This window comes from Brachionichthys hirsutus, chromosome 2, assembly GCF_040956055.1.
Source record: "Brachionichthys hirsutus isolate HB-005 chromosome 2, CSIRO-AGI_Bhir_v1, whole genome shotgun sequence".
Taxonomy (NCBI): Eukaryota; Metazoa; Chordata; class Actinopteri; order Lophiiformes; family Brachionichthyidae; genus Brachionichthys; species Brachionichthys hirsutus.
Window position 1 is genome coordinate 4,012,278 of NC_090898.1, and position 24,084 is coordinate 4,036,361.

Sequence of the window (24,084 nt, forward strand, 5' to 3'; positions counted from 1 at the left end):
ACACACACACACAACAGTACAGGTGAATTGTGCGTTTACGGTTCAAACCTGAATATTAAATGTTAGTTTCAATAAAGCATTGTTGTTTAAGGATCTGAGTTTTGTGTGGGTTTCCTTCCTACTGTTTATTTAATGGTCTTAAACTCAACAGGACTCAAATGAAACTCTGATTCACTTGTTTTTTTTATTCAATTAGCATTTTTACCCTCTTTGAAGAGCCTCAGCAACTCAGACACGAATAAACTCTTCCTCATATCTTTGCAATTTCACGTCTATTAGTCCATGAAGTACCCTTCATAAAGTCCTGTGTGGAACTGCTCGGTAATCCAACAGGTCTTTTTCAAGCTTTCCACAACTGCCACAGTCTTTTGTTGAGCCGGTCCCAGGTTGTTTGAAATGTGCTGCTATTTTCAAATTCAGAATCCGCACTTTAGTAGTAAAACTTGAAATATTTTATATTTGAAGTTTTTTTCCATTTGACTATACATCCGAAAATAACTCCATAACGGTTTTTAAAAAGTGTCCGTAGGTTTAAGCTGTGAGTCATAATTATGAGCCCACGCATTAGAACAAGATTTTACATTCACTTTGTCTCAGCCCTCGTAACAAATGTCAAATGTCTCACCATAGAATGCAATCAAAATATTTTGGGCTCAAAATCTCATCGTGTGCATAATAAAAAGAAATGTGGTCATGAAACGGATTAGATAAAACTGCTGATGCTTCAGCAGAGAAGTTCACTTGTTTCAGCTAAAATCATACGAGTCAGATGTAAACTGAGAAATAAAAAGTGAAATAAATGCAGAAAGGCGGTAAAAAAACATACACACTGTACACAACCTGTCAGAACGACAGGATGAATGACTGCGCCCGTACCTGGAAGGCACACTTGTAGAGTACTAAAGTGAAAACTCCACACACTTTCAGGATACATGATAACATCATCAGAAGCATATGATGTTATGAATGTGTGTTAATCCTTTAAGTTAAGGCATCTTTAAACACTGAACACCTGCCGCTGTGTGAAGCGCAGTGATTCTCCCTCCTGCAGCAGCTAATGCCACCGCTAGGGGTTGTATCCAGTGCAGCTGTGTTGTACAACAAGGGTGTGTGAGTACATACTGGAAGCTAACTGGTACTGTACGGACATAGAGGAAAAACTTCACACTCAGCCCAACCATTGTTCAGTCTCTGAAATTTTAATATTAATATTAAAAGTAAATATACATTCATTTGATGTAGTATTCTGGTATATTAGTATGTATATCGAATAACTAATCAGGACCAAATATATGAACAATCTTTCCTCAAATAAAACACACTTTTCCCATCAAGATCCATCCAGTACTTCCATTCCATAATCCTGCTAAAGACAAACAATCACCATGAAAAACATAACCTCCTTGGAGGAGGCAATTATTCAACTCCTCAATGACAGTCATCTGTAACTGTTAGCAGAGAGCCTTTCTTTAGCTGCAACGACCTGCTGCCAAACCCCAGCAAAGCAGTACTAACTTTAAAAACTTAAACTTACTACCAGTTATACCAATCTAATCAAACGTCTTGTTTGATTTAGCTATTACAAACAGCATGGTTGATAGTACTCCTTTTCTGATAACATATAAAGGGTTAATAATTTTGTTAATAATCTTTCTTACAATCGTAAAAAAACAGCTGTTTACTGCTGCAATCCAAAAATAGCCAGTGTCACACACAGAAAATCAGGAATCTTACACAATATATATGACCATGTATTTTTTAAAATAGGCTCAAATGAATACCAAAATGAACAGACTGATCAAATTAATTCAACTTCATAATAGCATAATACATACAAGAAAAAATGCACAGAAGTTGATTATAATTAAATGATTTCAGTAGATTTTAAAATGTTACCCATGAATTTTAATTTCAAATGATGAGAGAGGTAGTGAGGAAGAATGTAGAGTAAGTGACAGTGCCCATTAAAAAACCACTGAGGGGCGCTACAAACACTCACTAAGCCTTCTTGTCATTCATTTAGTGTCTCTGATATCTGATCATTAAGTAAACTTGAAATACATTTAATCTTGTCTGATATTACAGAGATTAATTTCAGTCTGTCCACTAAAACTGTACTCTGCTGTTGCACTTCCAATCAGCAGCCACGAGGGGGCTCCGTTGTCAGCCCTGGCCCTAATTCATTTCCTCCCTGTAGAACCAAACCATTCCTAGAATATTTGTATCCGTAAAATAACAATAATCTGCCAATATCTTTTTTTGTTTTTGACAATATATTTGTATCACTGCCATTTTTTGGTCTTAAAAATGCAACATCAAGTATTTTCTATAGATGTCTTATCATCGTCAAACTTAATTCTCGAATTAATCAAATCCAAATCTAAATGTAATTGTTTTATAAAATGTAAAAAGATACTCTGAATCAACGCGGACGTTGGTATTCGTGAATACATTTTCATTCGTATCATGTGATGCCGCCACACACATTTGCACGCCGGGCTTGCATGAGGAGCATCTTCAGCATTGGTTGAATGTTTCAGACCCGAATGATTTCATGTTAGAATAGTCCACAACAGCAGCACCGGGGAAGAGTGAATCATCTAGAATCTAGATTATTTAGGAGATTACTCTGCCATATTCAGTAGCTAAAGTCCCATAAAAAAATGAGCCTGATAGACTCCTAATGGCGTCCAACTTGGAGTGAGCTAAGCTCTGTGCGTATGAGCAGCAGATGTCAGTGATGACAGTGCCGACCAATAGGATCTGAGTCCTCTCAGAGATGCATGCTGTAAGCATTTATCAGAGATTGTAGGAGATTATGCCAAATCAGATTACAGTACCCCAACCTGCCTATAAAAAGCAAGGTCATTATGAGCTTAGCCTTGTGTAATGCCACTGGTTTTATGAAATATGTGAGATAATATTCGGCAATATTTATTTTGCCTCTTTTCTAATCTGATTTCTCTTCTGATCCGTCGCTAATGCTGTGAAATAGTGCTACTTACGGCCCTGCTCTGCTGATGGGAGGCGAATGCGCATTGTCTCTGCCCATCTGTCTGTGAAAACGACCGATTGTGAAAGTTACACGTATAAAAAATACTGAAGGAAAATGCTGCACATCCATGGAAGCCATACATGTGTGAAATATTCCATTTTGGCGTATTTATGACCTTAAAACATAAAGAAGGCTGCTCTGCCGTATAGTTGCTGCTTATGAAAATGAAAAACTCCTATTTCTTATAGGAGAAAAAATGATTTTTTTGATATTTCTCCTCACTTTAATGGCTTTAATGGTTTATAATGATCACAATCTGTCATAGTTTGATAACTTATTTCATGATCACAATGAAACCAATCTTACGCAGAAAATGTATGGGGACGTAGGCTTGATGCAGACAGCAAGATTTCTCCCCCGGGTGGCCCAAAGCTCTGCTAAAAGAAACCTCTTAACGCTTATATGTCGACAAGCAGGGGCGTATCCACGGGCAACTAAATCTCAACAGTGTTAACCTGGGCAGACGAGTCCCAGTGGAAGCACACACTCAGAGACCTGTTTGATTTACAAGCACACACACACACACACACACACACACACACGCAGTGTTCCTCAATCAACTGCCTGTATTGCAGCATGTTGCACTTACAAACAGGGGATAAAGGGAAATCTTAGCTGGGGGTCTCGTCTCTTTCATCAATAATACTTTTCTTATTGTACATCAAAGAATATAAATGAATGATTTTGCATTCATTCATGTGAACACACAACCTTCCACACAGTCCCACACACTCTACCCTCGGTAAGATGTATATTGTAAGTGCATTAATATGTGGTGACAGAAGTGAACATCAAACAGCAGAAGATTGTTCAGTTTCCTCTAATAGTTCTGGATAAAACATAAAAAAAAATCTGGAGGAAACCACAATAACAGACATCTTACATTTGTGTCTCCGTGTAATTGTTGTTTTTGTTATCCCTTTTTCATCATCACATAAAAAAAAGACTGTGTATGTGAAACTATATCCCAATTTCAAGTTCCGTGTGATGCATGTCGACTCTTACGCATTTTGCATCTACTTTAAGCCGAGTCGAATAGCGTTGACTGTCAATGTCAAAATGTTCAAGCAAAACAGATCTGACACAAACAGCACGTCCCTGAATGCAAGGCTGCAATATTCAGAGCAGCCTACTCTCTCAGGAGCGTTCCTCATCAAACCATGGATGAGGACGCTTTCGTCCTTCCCCACCGGGCCAAGCCCACATACACTTTGTTGTCCCGGGGGACGGCAGAGTGTTCCATGTCTCCGAGATACGCCTTATCCCACTAGCATTAACCCCTCCTCTGAGCACTCTACCTTGACGACTGGTGATAATTACCAAGTCGTCTATGTGCTGAAGTGCGAGTCTACCCACAAACACGGGGCACCAGGGAGAAATCCCCGGTAGATTCTTAGCTCAGAAACAAACCACAGGGCACAATTAATACCCAGAGAATAATACCTGATAACAAAAACTATTGCTGCCTTATATTGTCCATGATTCTGGGAACAATGGAAGACTCTGATAACTGATATTAAACTGATATTAAAAAAGGAAGAAAGCTTTTATTATTGTCATTGGCAATGAATGATGGACACTACAAACTCAAAATTACATGTACACCCTAGTACAACAATCTCACACACACACAGTATATGTAGGGGCCCAGTACCACAAGGAGAGGGCATCGGGTGAAGGCGCCGCCATGATCGGTGCACCCGGAGCAGTGCCCTGCTCAAGGGCGCCTCGGCAGTGCTCTGGAGGAAGACTGGCACCTCTCCAGCCACCAGCGAACACTCATCAGGGTTCCCAACCCACTGAGCCACGTCTCCAAAAATCTTTGGAGAATGTGGGCATCGATCCCACCACCTCTCACACGCAAAGGAAGTGCTCTACCACTTGTCTTTATAGTGCAAAAAATTATAAATACAGTGTAGAAATATAAACATAAGATATAGCTGTAAAGTTTCAACAAACTACCAGTTAAGGTAAAAAAAATATTAGTACTTTAATAGTGTTTAAACTAGTCACATCAAAATAATATCTTTTTAAGACAAAATAAGGCACACGTTAAACACGTATTGAATACATTTGCAAGTTGCGCTAACTCCATGCATCCCTGCAGGAGAGTGTATTCATCGCTGTATTCAAATGTGTAGCACTGTCTTGTTTGGTTTGCAAATAAGACAGTAGTATTGGCGAGAAGTAGCTTTTCCTGTTGTACCGCCATGGAATTCATTTTCCAGGAGTCTTCCACAGAATCAATGTGAAGGCACACAGAAAAAAAACCCATATATTTAAATAAGATAACCAGTTTTTGTTATGGTTAGACACAAGTATTGTGGGCTTTTGATTTTAAAAAATTAATAATCAATTAATATCTGTAGGTAAATTGCGGTGAGCGTATTTCTCATCAACGTGGCTGTGCTTGAAGGTTGTTAAATCTTTATTGGCGGATGATCACATCTGATTTAAATTCATCATATGCACAAATCAACAGAATTAAAATGTATTTATTTGTGAGATTAAAAACTCTTTAAATGGAAGTATTTCCTGATCTGTCGGCGGACGTTCTGACGCTGCCATACGTGGGGTTTCCCAGACCTGAGTGCAGGGTTACCGCGCCCATCTCTGCTGTTTGATGGCCGGAGGAAGAAGCGACTGAGGTCCTGGCGTGAAGGAAGAAAAAAGAAGGACGACGACGCTGGGAAAGACGAGAAAGGAGGTGTTTTTGTGGATTAGGTGGACATTGCGTTGAGAAGGAAGGACGCCGAGACGGGACTTTGACGCTTCTGTTTGGGTGAACAGCGCCTTGTCTGCGCCGGTGTGTCACCCCCCCCTCCTCGGCGGCTCAAAAACTGGGTTCGGGGAGTGCCGCTCCTCGGTAGCTAAACGAGCTAAATCTGAGCTCCTGGACGGTGAGAGGAGAGACGAGATTTCGCTGTTTCCAGCCAATGTGATATAAACAACGGGCACCCTCGATTGAACGCAGGTAAGTGTATTTATTTGCTGCCCGAAATGTTACTACAGGAGATTAACTGCGCTTGGCCAGTCTGTCGGGCAGGAAATATAAACGAAGGGTTAACATGGGCTGAGTGGCTCCCCCGTTAGCTAGCCCGCTGTTAGCTTCCAGTGGAATGGCTGGGTGGGGGTCCCCGTTAGCTAGCCCGCTGTTAGCTTCCAGCGGAATGGCTGGGTGGGGGTCCCCGTTAGCTAGCCCGCTTTAGCTTCCAGTGGAATGACTGGGTGGGGGTCCCCGTTAGCTAGCCCGCTTTAGCTTCCAGTGGAATGACTGGGTGGGGGTCCCCGTTAGCTAGCCCCCTGTTAGCTTCCAGCGGAATGGCTGGGTGGGGGTCCCCGTTAGCTAGCCCGCTGTTAGCTTCCAGCGGAATGGCTGGGTGGGGGTCCCCGTTAGCTAGCCCGCGGGTAGCTTCCAGTGGGATGGCTGGGTGGGGGTCCCCGTTAGCTAGCCCCCTGTTAGCTTCCAGCGGAATGGCTGGGTGGGGGTCCCCGTTAGCTAGCCCGCTGTTAGCTTCCAGCGGAATGGCTGGGTGGGGGTCACAGTTGGAGACCCCTGCGCTGCAGGTGACAAATGGTCGTAACGTCCAGTGAGCTTCTTATATCTGATGAAGCTGCTATAGCGGCACTAGCCAGATCCCTTCTGCAGCCTTTGAGTCCTCCTTTAAATAAGTTGTTGAGTTTATTCTGTCAGCTATACTTTATTTACCATTTTACAGAAGCAAAGTACTTGACGTGCCGCTGCTCGGAGCTTCAAACGAGCATTGAGAGCGGTGTGTTGGTCCGTTACCTAAAGCTAAATGTTCGCACGTATGTCATCGTTACTGTACCGACAAACTCCTTTCGACCATTAAAGATGATTACTATAAACTCGCAGGTTATTACTCTTGCACAATTCCAATAAACACGAACACTTTGGCTCAACTTCCACTCGTGTTTAAAATGTGTAATTGCTAACGGAGTCAAAAAAAAAAAAAAATGGCTCCTGCACCGATGGACAGACTCCCCGCCACCCCCGCTATGTCGTAGCCAGCCCGTACAAGTGAGCCAGCAGTGGCCGGAGCCTTGGTTGACGGCCTGGCCTGGTTGATCTGGGTGTGTAGAACTCCACCGTGGCAGCAAGAACGATGTCCCCGAATATAAGCGGCGGGTATTACCCGTGAAGGGTCTATCGCCCTCGCTGGACTGCGGATTGTGTTCTTTGCTACGGGGACGTGGTTCTCGATGTTGGGGCTCGTTGATATGCAGAGAATCGAAACCGTGGTAGATGCAGGCTAATCGTTGAAATGACCACGCTGAGTCCTTCAACCGGGGCTCCATGGACTCTCATGATGCTGAAAATGAAACTAATTTGTGATCGTAATAGTTTGTAACATGCATAATGCCGGTAGAAGTCTGCAGCTGTGGCGACACGGACCTGAGATCGCTCAGCGTCGCTGCGGACGCCATAGCTGCACGAGCGGTATGACGTCGAGGCGAAGACGTTGTTCACACAAGCGTTGGGACGACTTTAAACCGGATTGGGACGACTTTAAACCGCATTGGTTAATTGGATTTGATCAATCTGTTTATCTCGATGCCTGCTCGCTGGCAGCGCGAGTTGTTAGCTGCTACATTGACTTTGCCTCATCGGGCCGCTTCACTTCTCTGCATTTGAAGCCCGATCCCGAAACGACCCCGATAAAGTGTAAAATAATGGTTAGCACGCCAGAATAGACGCAGATTCGATGGTGTATTTAGTCGCAAATGTTTGCAGAGGTGGTTTAGCGACGAGTCAGTGGCGGCAAGCTACAGGCTAACCACAGGCTAACCACTTTGACCAAGTTGCTGCCATGTACATTATGTTACATTTAGAATAGTCCGTCATGAATACAACAGGTTTCTCATGGCTTAAGTAAACGTTCTACATTTTTTTTTAAGTGTTATTTGTGTTAACTGGTTCCCGAAATGAATTCATTTTCCCCGTTTGCGCTCCCTCCGCCTCCTCGAATGAATGGGCTCCTGTATCAGGGCCCGAAGCAGCTGCAATGAACAAGATGGCGTTCGAAGCCTTTCTCATCGCCGCTGTTTCCTGGACTGAGGCAGCTGCCGAACGTCCAGTGGCTCCAGGGCTGGCGGGCTATATTTCTTTGATTTCCCCATCGTAAAATTATAGACAATGTATTTGTATTAAAACGGTTTAAAGCTGACGTGTTTCCTGCTCAAGTTAATCCAATATGCAGCCCTCGTATACCGGACAGCGTGGTTGAGAAGGGGTTTGTGAACCTGAATACAGGGTACACGACAACTACAATTAGTATTTGTGATTTTATGGGGATTTTTAATGTTTTATATGAAACTCACCATCTGATTTGAAGCAGGGAGATTCTACATATTTGTCTCAAAGCTGTCTGGAGTTGCAAGTTACAGGTAATTGAGGGGGGGGGGGGGCAGCAAATGTCTGTCTATAAAAAAAACTGAAAGGGCAGTGGTTTGTGTTCTCCACATTTCTGAAGTCTAAGTCTTGCTATTATTTAGGATAATATTTATGTTGGTTAAATGGTCTACAAAATGAAAAAATTACAATTTGTAACACTGGCAAGAGCACGTCAAGGCTTTTCATTCATTACAAGGGGATGGCATATTTCCCAAAAAGATGATCTTGATATTAATGCATTGCTCAAACTGATGTGGGATAAATCTGCCTCAAAAGCTTATTGGCTGTTAGTTTGGCTTTTAAAGAAATTATTTTCAACCGATAGGTATGTTTTTCTTTTTAATCTGCATGTGGATAATGTGAATAGGATTATATTGTTAGTCTTGGATAATACCAAAAAGTGAAATTCAATCTTTAGTCAGTCTAGGGTATGGGAAGGGAGCCAATGTTAACTGTGTCCCGTGTTAATTCCTAGAACTCAGCCACAGCCCAAACACAAATGTATTGCCCATTTATTGAAGCTTAAAAGTTAACATTGTCTTCTGTATTTTCTCAAGCAAAAATTATCTCTTTGCTCTTGACCTGCCTGTGGCCCATAAGATTTTGAAGTCCACTTTCTACTCGGACGGTACAGGAATTAATTAAAAGAATAGTCCAAAGTTTGTAAACATTTGTTCATTAGAGTTATAGTTACGTATAGTTTTGGGGAGAACTGGTCAGTCGGCTCATTTCACTCATTGTCCAGCAGCCTCTCCGGCTCCTCATACAGTCACGATTTGCATCCATGTTTCCTTTGCCAGAAGGAGGCAACTGTTGCTACTTTAGTATTGCACTCAGGTCACTGTATTTTTGTGCTGCATTTAACAATGAGTTGATCGGCCCTGAACTCTTCATTCTCAGGGCTGTAATTTATCCTTGCATTTTTTTGAGAGTTGAGAATAGTAGCTTTGGATAGTAAAAAGCATCTGTTAAACTGACAAGGTCGCTGTCACTGAAATCAATAGTTGGACAGAGTGCTAATTCAACCTCCCCCCCCCCCCCCCCCATACCAAAAATGTCAACATATAAAGTGAATGTGCTCGTTGGCGAGAATAGCACAGTGAATGACGTTGCATGGTGCTTTTAACTAGAGCCCTGCAGCAATCCCTTCTGTCTTCTTTTCCTGCATCATCAGCCCTCTTGTTCCTTCCTCTTTTTTGGCCTGCTTGTGTTTCAGCTATATTTACTATGCATCACTTCCCAGCAGCACTTACCCACCAATCAGAAAAAAAGAGACTTGTACGCTTAGAATCTAGCTTTGTTTATGTAATCCAAATATTAAAGATAGAAAAATAAAGCTGACACAAGTGAATTGTTCTAATCAGGAATATCCAGTTCCTGTTACATCAGATTGTGCATTTATTTTTAGTGCGTGCAAGTTTCAATTATGATCAATGCACTTTTCAAGCCACAGCTGCCCCAGTACTTTTGTGAGTTATGATTTTGCCAGTTTAGTAGTTACATATTTGGATGTCGTGTTTAACTCGAGAGGTTGAGTGAATTATGAAGTTAACCTAAGTCAATGTGAGAGTGGCGAGAGGGCTTGAAGAATGCTTTTAAATATTCTTTAATAACTTTGGCCTTCCCAAAGTACATTTAGGCCTCCTCTGCTCAGTGTAAAATGCTGGGATCTTGCTAATCCTTGCTCCCCTTCACAAAGGGGTTAATTAGCAGCTCCCCTCCCGATTGTCCTCTGCTTGTTCATTCTCATTAGTTTAATCTCACTCTATCCTCCAGCTTGCCTCTATCCTCTGGTGCACCAGAACATGTCAATGTCTGCCGCATCCTGTCATCATGGTGGAGCTTTTTTGTCTACTGTAATTCAGTCTTTTAATTGTTTTCCAAATGTAATTGACTAAACATTTCATTTGTCTGGTTGCCTGTTAGTTTTTATCATTCATATAACTTCCAAGGTTTAACTTCAATAGATTTTAAATTTAACTAGAAAAGCACTCAGCAAGCTCAAACCTCTGCCAAGCAGCTCATTTCCCTTGTAATTAGATTTACACAATCGATATTGTGATTCAGATAATCATCAAAAGGTTATAAATTGTTCTTGGTATCTTTACACACCAACCATAAAAAGCTAAATTGAATTGGAGTTGATGTGTATTTTTACCTGACTTCTTAATCTGTAACTGGGGGTTTCAATTTAAAAATGTAATATGTTTTCCTGACCTCATTCTGGATCAGATCCGAAGACATTTCGCATGAAGTGCCTATCAGACCCCTTTTTGACTGATTTTTGGTGAGTGACTTTGATTCATAGTTGACAAGATAAATAAATCCGTTTAAATTTATCTGTTATATATAAATGGGAAAATCTGGATTTTTTTTCTCCTTCAGGCAGGTATACAGATCAGTCTCAAAATGTTTTTGCAATGTTAGACAAAGACCCATTGTCAGATTTTTTCAATCAAGATCCATCCAGCAGTTTATCTGTAATCCTGCTAACAGACGTCTGTTTGTCTCCTAGCAGGATTACCTGCTTGGTAGAGCAAACAAATCCGTTCACATGCTCAATGCAAAATTGACTGAGCTATAGAAATCTATCTCTAATATAAAATGCACAGTAGGCTGAAAAAAAGTGTACCCCGATTTAAAAAATAATAATAAAAAAAAACAAAAAAAAAAAACGTCTTGATAATATCTGCAATCTGATCCAGATAAAATTCAGTGGTCAGATAGAGATTGTGTCAAATTCCATAAACGTCGGTCAATAATCAACCGAAATACTGAGGAACACATGTTGAAGCTCTATTGACTGCAATGTTAACAAAAATTTCAAAGTGATCCAGAATCCAGGATCTCTAGTGGATCATCACCAAAATGTATTCATCTGTTCCTGGTAACATTCCCTAACTCCCATCTTATACTGTAAATGTGTAGTGTGGGAATTAATTGTTACTGTTATCATTGCCAGATCGACAGGAGTAATACAAATTAAGTGTTTGTGTGTGGAGTCAAATTTCACTTCCCCTCTCCTTGTCACCGTTTTGCCTGAGATGTCAGTGTTGATTGGAGTGGCTGGAAAATGTGAAGTCTGCTTCCCTCCCCTTTCTCCTCCACCACTACCACTCTAAAAATAGATACCAGAAATGAGAAGGCAGCAAAATCAACTGTATCTGTTGCACTGGCAGTGATTTCAATGCTCCCGCTAGCGCATGGGTAAGAAAATGCTCTGAATCGCCCCTCTGATTATATTAGTAAACTTTGCCTACAACGAGCATCATCTTATTTCGTGATTTTGGTCATAAGGGATTAATTTATATTTCATGGATTTAAAATGAACATTAGATTTTCTCAAAACCAGATTCTTTTTTAACAGACTAGGGTCGCTTTCATACCAGAGCTGTTTGGTCCACTTTAAACAGACCAGAGTTCGTTTCCTCGGATAGGCCGCTTTGTTTGGGTAGGTGTGCTCATCCGAACTCTGATGCCGACCAAACAAGCAAACTGAATCAGTGAAAACGTGGGTCTCTGTTTGTTTGCTCGGTTTGTATGCAGTGTGAAAGCTCACCGGACCAAACACACGACGAATGTACGTAGTAACACTATACGTAGTGCATCTAGGGTAGAGGAAGTACAGTGCACACACACACACACCAAAACAAACATGGGAGAGGGAGGGATTTCTTCCCCTACTTTGTCCAATCGACGACTGCCCCTTTCAACCATGTGATGCTGCTCCCAAAGATCGTGTTGCGCTTTAATTTACTAAAATACCCCAGTGGCACACCTGGCAAAGCGGTAGAAATGAAAAATAAGCCTATCTCACTCAATTGGGCTGTTGACTTCTACTTGTTAAACATTTCCCATATCCAGTCTTTTATTATACTCTGTACTTGGGATATATTTATGTATTGAACGTCAATACGTAAATCTCACAAAAGGCTGCAGACCGGTTATATTCCCTGCTGCTTCAGCTTGAAGTTCCAGACAGCCAGTGCTAATGGATTCGGTTCACGTTTTGTCACAGCCACAATGCTAGCAGAATTAGTTAGCAAACTTTAGCATTGGTAGACTCCTCCCATCATTTCTGGACCATGGGAAAATTGTGCTTCAGGAGAGATCGTTTTAGGGAGCAGAATCTCTTGTTGTTCGTGCGAAGTTGATGTATTATATGTTCTGTATCTGAAAGATGATGGTGTTTACAAAGTAAACTTTAGGACGGACAAAGGGCAATAATTCAACGTGGACACATTTTAGCTTATACTACTACTTTACAGTGGCAGGTTGCTTTGTTAGGTGTGTCATCATTTTTAATGAATTGTCACACCAGGTTACAGTTTTTGAATCTGATTAACCTAAAGTATATCAGGACAAGATCTCTTGCCACAGTAAATATTATAGCACAGGTTCACAGTATGGTTTATTTTTAGGTTCCAATATCTATGGGTGCTGCTGATATTTCTTATTGTAACCTTTTGAGCTTACACTATCTCTTTCACAAAGGCCTGATACAAGGTAGACAACCTAACCAGACAACAATTACCTATTAATATTGCCATGAGACAGTTTTATCACCGAGATTAAGGGTTAAGGCGCCTTGCATAAATGCAGACCCATTTAACAGTTCTGGCCAATCAGGTGATGGGTAGCTACTGAGATCTCAGGCACTTGAAAGTGTTCAGTCAGAAGGTCTCTGCACCCTCTAGGACAAAGGACCTTTATCACAACCGGAGACCAAAGAGGTGAGGTAAGATGTAGTTGTCGTAGGAATAGGGCCTGAGGTATTCTGACAGATAGGTGATAATTAAGCTGTATTTTCTCAAAAAACAAAAAAGATGGGTAGTTACATAATATTCTCAGGGCAATTAATATTGGAATGAGTGAGAGAAGAAATCATTAGAAAGGTAGACTTCTTTCATTTAGTCCACTTGAGCCATTCAACGCATCCCTGAGTTTGACGCTGTCGTTGGATAGCTTTTTTTTCCCTCGAGCTTTGTCCACTGATTTTCTGACTTAAACTTATTCAAAGTACTAATGCTTTTTTACGATGTCTTGTCATGGGTAATTCTTACAATACATTTATTTTTTTTGGTTTAAGTGTAGCTCATCTTCTGTCTGTGGAGAGTGAAAGTGTTTCAAGCGTCAGCCAGAGGATTGGGGTCAGCGGAATAGCCACTGCTTTTAGGATCATCAGCAGGTTTTGTCTTAACCGGATTTGGCTGGAGGAGCTGAATCAACTGTGTCCAAGGATTACGGCGATGACATTGGAGGAGAGTTTAGAGTCCAGATACCATAGCATTGAGAGTTTTGCCAAACTGTCCATCATTTGAGCATCTAGGGTTTGTAGTGTTGCCATTTTATTAATATTAACCTCTTAATCCTTGCTTTGTTTTGGCAGATCAGTGATGACTACAAGAACAAATGTTTGCCATGTTGATGGCTTCTTTTTTTCCCCTTTTTTCTTGCATCAGTTGTTGAGGATTGGTTATCAGCTGGTCGATGTGGCCAAGAGGTGTTGATGGTATTTGGGTAGTGGATCAAAAGTAAAAGGCCTAAAGTAGCTGCCTATAGCTTGTTGCTAGGTAACAAGGTTTCAAGCTGGCAAGGACAAGTCTTAAGTTGTCTAGAAAGTGTTGGACTGTTGTGATTCTTTGTCCGGGTCATCACAGGTGGATTTTAAAATACAATCTGATTTTACCTGCAATGTTCTGATAAATCGGTTTACATAAATCAGTTACACGACACAATGCACAGACCATCTTTTGCATTTTGCCGATGGTCTTTCATGTAACACGGTACACCAGCGTTTGTAGTATTTAATTGTATTAATTAATAGTATATTTCTGTATTGCTGCTAAAATGAAATTTACATCATGTGGTATATAAGTTGAGACACTAATTTCCTTTCTCCTCCAGATCAGCAAGAGTCTCGGCGGCGGAGCACGGCACACTATTAGAAGAAGAAAATGAGTGAACTGGATCAGCTACGCCAGGAGGCTGAGCAGCTCAAGAACCAGATCAGAGTAAGTCCTTTATTTTCCTCAAGTCTGTCTGGTGTTAATTTTCTGTTTAAAAATCCAGACCGACATCTTGTCAATTAGGTTTCTTGCTCTAGACCCTGTTGTTTCAAACCAATGTTGATGAACTTTTCACTCGGCTGTATCCTGTCGATGAGGTAGTTAAAATGTTTGGGTTTTTTTAAATGCCAGTGCATCTAGGAATAATCTTGGGTTGAGAAAGCTGCAACATATTTTACATCATATGTTAAAGTGTCATTGATTTAAATAATCTAATTCACATAAGCTATGGGCCTCAGTGCTGTAAATCACCACAGCAGTGGGGTGACTATATTCCACTGAGTCACTAATCATTTTCATACCAACATCATTGTAGTGATGTAAATGTGAATACTTATGACGGTGCATTTAGTTATTTATTTTGCTTGTAATTCACCATAATTTGAGTGACATTTGTTACGTGTTATTGAGACGGTTACTAACACGTACAGTTTTAAATATGTTGGTATGTCTAGATAGTACCATTATAGGGCTTTTATGACCAGCTCTGAGCCCCTTTTTGTTTGCCATGGTGATGGATAGACTAACAGATGAGGTGAGAGGGGAAGCCCCTTGGAATATGATGTTTGCAGATTACATTGTGATCTGCAGTGAGAGCAGGAAGCAGGTGGAGGAGAATTTAGAGAAGTGGAGGTCTGCTCTAGAAAAGAGAGGAATGAGGGTGAGCAGGAGTAAAACAGAGTGCATGTGTGTAAATGAGAAGGTCCCAGGGGGAAGAGTGAAGTTACAAGGAATAGATGTAAAGAAGGTGGTAGAGGACTTCAGGTACCTCGGGTCAACAGCGCAGATGGAGAATGTGGAAAGGAAGAGAAGGATCAGGCAGGCTGGAATGTGTGGAGGAACGTATTAGACGTGCTCTGTGATGGACGAGTTTCAGAGATGAAAGGAAAGGTCTACAAGACAGTGGTGAGGTCAGGGACAGTGAAGGCTAGATGTTTTGGACATAAGGTCAGAGAGACCAGACTTTGGTGGTTTGGACATGTCCAGAGGAGAGACAGGGACTATATCGGTAGAAGGATGCTGAGGATGGAGCTGCCAGGGAACAGGGCTAGAGGTCGACCCAGGAGAAGATACATGGACGTAGTGAGGGAGGACATGAGAGTGGCTGGTGTTGGGGAGGACGATGCAGAGGACAGGGTGAAGTGAGTGGAAAACGTTGATTTGCTGTGGCGACCCTTCACGGGACAATTCGAAAGTACAGTAGTTGGTAGTATTACCAACATTAAAAGGATACTTCTTTGGTTCAGGCTGTATCATTAATGCTTTCTATTTATATAAAATCACGAACTCCCATAGCTTGATTCAGTGATACTAAATAATGAAGAGTAATCTGAAATGGATTTGGTTGGGTTTTATTTCAGGATGCCAGGAAAGCGTGTGCGGATGCTACCCTATCTCAGGTAAGGATAAATTCTTAGTTTTATCTTAACATAATTTATTTTTGATCTATAAAAACAAATTATTTGTCAGAAACGACTCCTCTCGTTTGGATCACCGTATAGAGCCTTCTAGTGATTCTCATTTTAATCTCATTTAGATCACAGCTAACATCGACCCTGTTGGCCGAATTCAGATGCGTACTAGAAGGACTTTGAGGGGGCATCTGGCTAAAATCTATGCCATGCACTGGGGCACCGACTCAAGGTAATGTCATTCAACACCATTCTCTCTGTTGATCAATTATTTCTTCCAATCAGGCCTTCACCCAAATGTCGGAAATTGATATATAAATTGATATATAAAAGCAAACTGAACTGTCTTTGCGCGAGTTTATTTCAATGCATCCCGAGGCTGTTCACCTTCATCTGTCCAAACCATTTGATCAGATTAACACAGTGGAAGATGGACAGCAGTGTTAGTGTATTGTGTGTTGAAAGCAGTGTGTGTGTGTTTGCGTGCGTGTTGTCGTTGTCTTGTGTGTTTGTCTGCTTTGAAGGTATGTGGATAGGAAAAATACTCAAGATGGAGTCAGTTGTGTTGAAACTTTGTAGGTGAGGGAGATGAAGTTGCACCTACCAGAGTGTTGGAGCATTCACTGAACTGTCATCATGACCATGTCTTGTGTTTTAAGTCATGTTATTAAACAACAATGACATATACTGTGTGCAATTTAACAGGCAAAAACAATTGAGGTTGTATATAATTAAACTGAACAATGGGTGTTTATTCCTTACCTTTTCAATGTCTGGGCTCTGTTCTGATCAAAGCATTATATTTGATCGAATATGGGACCTAATCTGATGTTTTTCTGCTGTGGAAATCATCTAATGCTTTGATTATCTGACTTCAATTAATTGTTCAGGTTTTTAAGATGAAATTTCCATCGCAGACCGTTTTGTCCCTACTTGATTATCTGCTGGAGGGAGTGCATGCACACTGGTAATTAAGACGTGCGCAGTCTCATCAGACTCCTTTGTGTGATCACTCCTTTCCCTGCACCTAAGTGCATTGGAGCCATCGCTGTGGTTACGCTTGCTGGATTCACCCAGATGGCAGAACAGTCATAGCAGTACCTGAGAGATGAAATAATTAATCTTTATAACAATAACTATTCTTACCAGCCGGCAGATTCTGGATACATGTCTATATATCTATATCTACAGATAGTTTTAGAAAGTACCTAATACGGAATAAAAATACACAGAAATGAGTCTGCATACCCCGACGGCATTTTAAGATTAGCACGGCCCATTTGCAGAACTGCTGTGATTTTGTACTAAGACAAATGAGCAGATTTTAAACATTTCTCTCATTGTCTTGTGCAGATGTGTTATATTAAAAGCTTGTAAGTTGCTTCCCAAACATGTTTCCCTACTTGGGTATCAATGTTGTGGCCTGTCCATTTCAAATGCTGACCGATGACTGCAATTGCGTACCGATATTTAGCATTTTTTTTTTTATAAAGAAACATACCCATCACAGAACGGAGAAAGAAAAGGCATGTTCCAAATTGACATTAACCAGACTGGCAACTTGTTTCATCCAACTATAATAATATGTTTTGGCTTCTTCAAACTCAAAATCCTGTTTTCTCAGATTTCAAGTGACTGGAGATTAAAGCAGGAGATTAATGTCTGTCTTTCTTTCTTTCTTTTTCCATCAGGCTTTTGGTCAGCGCCTCCCAGGATGGCAAACTTATTATTTGGGACAGCTACACCACAAACAAGGTAAAAATATCATATTCCAAGGAACAATGATATGACATAGAATGGAATATCAGACTGTTTATTTGCCTAAAGGTAGTTTGAGTTGAACCGAATGCAACCCCCCATTTGGCTTATAGTTCCAAAGTTTCTGTAATACCTTGTTGCTTAACACCTTGCCACAAATGAATGATCAAATCCGGAACCTAGAGACAGAGTGTGAGATGTCAAACGCAAAGACTTGGTTTGACGAGGGGTTTTCAGGTTAACCATACATTTTGCCGATCAGTGACAAAAGAGCGTAATCTAACGCAGATCTGTTTGCAGTGTTGTAAAAAGCTGCAGCCAATGAGAGCAGACATATGCTGGGGGAGAGGAGTCATTAATTATAATAACTACAACAGTAATAATTTATAAAAATAAACGATAGTCCCTATCAGAATGAATTGGTTTAGCATCATGACTTGACATTTTGTAGGAAAGTAAACTATCCTGTGTATGGTATGACATGACATCCTGTGTAATTGCTAGATTAGACGTACTCTTCTAGGATTGATCGGTCCTGTATTGTGCAAGTCAGAAGAGAGAGATTTCTGTAATGGGACAAGTGTCACTTGCTTCTTTTGAAGGTCATGTAGCGTGACAAAGGCGTAATAATAGTAATCATCAGTTGTTTCTTTCTGGTAGTTATTTTGATTTAGTGCAGGGTTCTTTCTAAAATAATTCTCAAGAGTTTTGAGAGTGCCAAGTCGAGAGTTATGGGGTTCAACATGCTCTGTCAAAGCATACTGTCCAATTTTAAATGTCCCTCTCTCTCCTGTTCAGGTCCACGCCATCCCGTTACGCTCTTCCTGGGTGATGACGTGCGCCTATGCCCCTTCTGGGAACTACGTTGCCTGTGGCGGCTTGGACAACATCTGCTCCATATACAACTTGAAGACACGTGAGGGGAATGTGCGCGTCAGCCGTGAGCTGGCCGGACACACGGGTAGGTTGCACGGCTATTGACCCATCAATGCCAAGGTTTTTTGGAATGCCTTAACCATTTGCTCGTAACTGTGCAGGTAGTCAGTATGTCCTCTTCAGTGCAGATAATAATCTGAGCCATGGGACAATACAAGTTGTCTTTGGAGTTCTCACTTGCTTTGGGTAATGATGTCTCTACTAACCTGTCATTAATAGTACAAGAGACAAACAACGAGGTTTCCTCACAGCTGCTCTGTTTACTCGGCTCTTTAACCCCTTAACGTTTTTGAGAACACACCTTGGCATCAAACGTAATATATAACTTGTCGCTTTTTGCAGGTCATCCGGTGGAATTGTCAGGTGTAAGACATTTTATTCATTTTATGTATTTATTTATCATTTATCAAGCAGATTTGTGACCAAAGAAAAACAAAATAGATTATAAAGAAAAAAAGCTGTACAGTCCATGATAGGCAAACAATTAGGAATTCAGAGTCCTTTCAGCATCGCCCGATTCTCTAGACTGTAGCCTCTGCTGGTGTTTACTGTACACATTCTGTTAGCAGTACATGTACAGAGAATGTTTGTTTTAAATCATTCATTCTGTACTCATTGCAGTAATATATTGCTTGTAAATGTGAAACATCAGTAGAAAATGTGACAGGATGAGTCGCCCTGGATGATATGTTGTAATGGAACAGTGCGTTCATTGGACACATTTTGTGTGGGTTTTTGTAATTTGTCTTTGTTTTGAAGATTACATATTTCTGGTCATTTGAAAATTTTGTTGACTTTGGCTGAAATCGGGAAGTGAAAATGTGACGGTTTAAGTGTTTTGCACATATTTCTACCTTCTACAAAAGAAAAGTAGAATTTCATTTGAGTTGCATTTTCAGAAGAGGTCATGATTTTATTCTAATGTAAGCAATATTATTATTTTTTTAATCTAATGCTTTGGGGGAATATATTGATGTAGTCATTGTTCCCTCGGTGCCTTTCTGGTTTGCTGTATATTTTTGATTCAGTTTAAAATTCTTACTTTTTCCAATAGGTATTATTGTCACATGTCTTTTTCTATAATAGGAGTTGGCTTAACTATCTTGAGCTCTGAGGGAAAGAGTATATTCAGCCGATCAGTGTTGCATGATGCAGGAAGTGTGTCAGCATTTTATTTCTAGTTTCCTTGCAGTAGGGAGGCCTGCATGCGTTTCGCCAGTGTGTGAAGGATGAATCATGGAAGTAAAATTTGAATAGTGAGAAAAAAATGTTTTTTTCCATTGCCGTTTGTAAATTATTTATTCTTCCCTATTTTGCTGCACCGATTGTATGATCTAATAATTAGGAATTTCCTTCTGTATGTGGAAAGTAATCGACTCTGCCCTGTAGGAAATTAGTTCCATCATAAATTACTTTGTCAATCCGTGTTTCGTGTTTCTCTCCTGTCAGGTTACCTGTCCTGCTGTCGCTTCCTGGATGACAACCAGATTGTTACCAGTTCTGGAGACACCACCTGGTGAGTTGTGGTATTGCATATAGTGTGGTGCAATAAAACCTCCCAGGGACTCGCTCACTAAAGTGTTTGTTTAATAGAGTTCATTTGAAATGTTGCCTGTAGGATTGGGCATAGGGTTATCAGATTATTTTGTGTTGTAGTGTAAAATGTTTCCTCTCTTTTTAATGAAGAATTACAGCCACACTAGCGTTCCTGGCCAATATTAAGAATCTCCACCAATGTCTGCTATAACCTGCTATTGGGGCCCATCGACCCAGAGGCGGGCGGGCTTTAAACGGACTCAAAACAGCCCCCACATTGCCTCGTGGGTTAATCGGTTTCCCCTTCAACTGATCCATTGAACATTAAGCTCTAGATTTGGCTGTATTTGTTGCTCTTGTGGATCGCTGTGTGAACAGTGTTCTTCCTGATGTCTTGCAGTGCTCTGTGGGATATTGAGACTGGTCAGCAGACGACAACATTTGCTGGTCACACTGGTGATGTCATGAGTCTCTCCCTGGCACCTGACACCAGGCTGTTTGTCTCTGGGGCCTGCGATGCCTCAGCCAAGCTCTGGGACATCAGAGAAGGAATGTGCAGACAGACCTTCACTGGCCACGAGTCGGACATCAACGCTATCTGCGTATGGCCCCCACACACACACACACACACAGACACACACACACACACACACACGCTTCCTTGCATGTTTTGGGACGTTTTGGGTCCTGTTCAAGTAAAGTGACAGTAAAGTCAGGCTGCAATACAATGACACTACATTTGAATTTTTTTCTTTCAAAAGTGGTGTTGACGCTGTCGCATTATGCTGCAGCTGATACCGGGCTCATTCAGTGTACGGGGGGGTCGTCGACTTACGACCACAATTGGTTCCCAGGGTTTAGTCATAAGCCGACACGTTAAATTACTGTAAATATATTATGCTGCATCATGATTCTGTAAATGAGGAGTAGAAAGAGACAATTTCCTCTTGGTGGGTGAGACCGCAGAAACTGGATCACCGGAAGGACATAAATATGAAATGCTTTGGTGCCACATTTTATATCGACCAATAGCACAGAGGTAGGTGTGGCTCATGAAATCTCTCTCGGTGCTCGTTGCAGTTCTTCCCTAATGGCAACGCCTTTGCTACGGGCTCAGACGATGCCACCTGCCGGCTGTTTGATCTGCGTGCTGACCAGGAGTTGATGGTTTACTCGCATGACAACATCATCTGTGGCATCACCTCCGTGGCGTTCTCCAAGAGCGGCCGCCTGCTGCTCGCTGGCTATGACGATTTCAACTGCAACGTCTGGGACACTTTGAAGGCCGACCGTGCGGGTGAGACGTTTTTCAGGCTCAACAGTGGAGCCAGACATACCTGTTGTTCCGATGTAGGTCTGTTAGATGCTGGACCTTTAGTGTAGCCTTGTTAGCTACTGCCATGCAATATTTTTGATTAGTTCTGTTGTGTCTCTAATTTCTGGATAACTCCAACTATTACATTTTTTTCATTAAACTTTCTGCACAAAACATTTAAGTGCTGAGTTGCAGCCTTTTGTTGTTGATTGCAAACTTAATTTCTTTCCATGATGTGAAAGTTATTTCTCACAAATGAGGGTTTCCTGGGCAGATCCCAAAAAAATACTTTTCCTGAAACTTCATTCAATCTCCTATTTTTGATATTTTGGTCATTTTTTGGTGTTTCTTTTTTACATTTGTAAATTGCCACTAATTCTCGGATGTGCAATTAACAAGGACTCCAACCGACAACCGAAATAATTTATTTCTGATTGTCTTCCGTCGGTGGCAGATATCTTGAGTATTTCGTGTTTTGTGTAATTGTTCTGAAGACCAAATTACTCCTGTTGTTACGTGTGCTGCTGGCTTTCATAATGTTTGTACAGAACGGTGAAATGTAATTAAAGTGCAGCATTCCCACCATGAACGTCTGTGTAAAACGCGCTTGCGTGTACAGGCAAAGGCTATAAAAGTGTAAAGACACAGTTACGGTAAAGCTTTGATGTCATAATAGTCTGCGCTTGGGATTGTGCTCATTATAGTGGACTAGATGGGGCAGTGTGGTGTGCCCGTGTGTTTCTGTGCAAGTGTGCTCAGCTCCAGCAGTGAGGAGCTCCTACGGAGGCGTGAATACGGAGGTGCACATCTGAGCCACGCATTCCGAAAACGCACCAATGGGGTATTTGGGTGGTTGGAATAATGATTATTTTATTGATTCAGTGTTAGCCTTTACGCGTCATCTAAAAGCACACAGTCTGGTGCCATCTGCTGGGTACGTTACTCTTTGTGGTTTACGCCAGAGCCAGGTATCAGGACTCTAAACACCTGTAACTCACTTCTCCTTGGCCCTTTATGCCTTTTACTCCATGTTTCAGCTTATGGGAAACATACCTGATTACAATTCACAGTTTGGAAATGATTGATGTGCCTCTGCAGTCTTTATATCCAGGTCTTGGTGTGTGTTAGACAGAAGCTGATGTGCTGCTGTTCTAAGCTTTCGGTGTATCTCTGCAGGTGTTCTGGCTGGTCATGATAACCGGGTGAGTTGCCTGGGTGTGACTGACGATGGCATGGCAGTGGCAACAGGGTCCTGGGACAGCTTCCTCAAGATCTGGAACTAGACTGAAGGTAAGGGAGAAACTAGGACTGTTGTTCGTCCAGTGCGTAACAGCTGGAGGCACAGAGAACCTGAGCTAGAGTTTGTTCTTACTGCACTCTGGTGGTCAAGAAGAAGACTGCAACTTATGAAACTCGGGATGAAATGCAGTATCACCTCAGTTACATGGTGTAGACTAGAGTTAAATTCCCCGTCTAGAATGTGATTTCAGCATGTTACATGTCGTACTAACCGATTTAAGAGACGCAACGCATGGAAAAGTCGGCGATTGAGTTGATCATAACTGTGTGATTGATTATCGGGATACGAAATGTTTTTCTTTTCTTTGATTCTAGATGGCATCTGGACTCAAGTTGAGTGGAAGACCATTCCAACATCACGACGTTGAATTTTATTGCATATCCAATCTTTTCAGAACACCATGATACTGACTCCAAACACCCCGAAAAACTATCAAGGGCAAAAATATATATATATATATCTCTCTCTCTCTCTCTCTCCTACTCATTTAAAGAGCACAAGTGTCTGTCACTCATTTAGCTACAATAAAAGCTTGAGGAATTTAGTAGTTTCAAAATGAAACAGAGGGGAAATTGTGCATTGTTCCCATGGCCATGGTCTGGTATTGTAAGTGAAACTTCAACCCCCCCACCACCACCGCCGTTGCCGCCACCCGGCAAACGTGTCCTGCGCTCTGAGTGAAGGTTATTAACATGACCATGTTTATTTTTGTTTATTTGTTGAAGAGAAATAAATCAGCTCTTGGTTAAAGTTTAAAAGGAGGATCAAAGCTTTGTTTCGTGTCTTTTCAGTTGGAAACTAAAAGGACCTGCAGGTTGTGTCATTTAAATCCAGCTTTATCCGACGGGGGGGGGGGGGGGGGGGGGGGGGCAGGCAGGCAGGCAGGCAGGCAGGCAGGCAGGCAAAGTGAGAGAACTGAGCTTCAGCAGGGAGTCCTCCAGCCACTTCTGGCTCTTCTGTGTATTTAGTCCCATGATACCTCTTCTGTTTCCAGTGTAGTCCACAGATCTTTGTTTGCACAAAAATTAAACTTTGCATATATAGAGTCATGTCTAAAGAAAAGTTAACTAACCAAGCACATGCTGTTTATGATAAAGAATGCTCGTTTTTAAAACGAAAAACAAACAAAAAAAACATCTTAACCATTCTTACACCTTTTTGTCTGGCGACAGTGTAGAATAATTAAATGAAGATTAACCCATCCAATCATAATCCACCCCTCCCCATTTCTTGTCTTCTCCTTTTGATTTTGTTTGGTTTTCCCTGGTTTCTGTTGCCCATGGTTGGG

The 24,084-nt window shown here is 41.4% G+C and overlaps 1 protein-coding gene across 1 annotated transcript; it reads left to right on the plus strand.

Moving 5' to 3' along the window:
- The first annotated feature begins 5,687 nt into the window (after positions 1-5,687).
- On the plus strand, positions 5,688-23,668 carry gnb1a (guanine nucleotide binding protein (G protein), beta polypeptide 1a). Its single transcript, XM_068752163.1, has 11 exons — positions 5,688-6,029; positions 14,379-14,485; positions 15,901-15,939; positions 16,077-16,183; positions 17,643-17,706; positions 18,508-18,670; positions 20,095-20,161; positions 20,582-20,783; positions 21,262-21,478; positions 22,673-22,786; positions 23,111-23,668. The coding sequence occupies exons 2-10, from the start codon at positions 14,429-14,431 to the stop codon at positions 22,777-22,779; spliced, it is 1,023 nt and encodes a 340-aa protein (XP_068608264.1). The 5' UTR covers positions 5,688-6,029; positions 14,379-14,428; the 3' UTR covers positions 22,780-22,786; positions 23,111-23,668.
- The last annotated feature ends 416 nt before the right edge of the window (positions 23,669-24,084 follow it).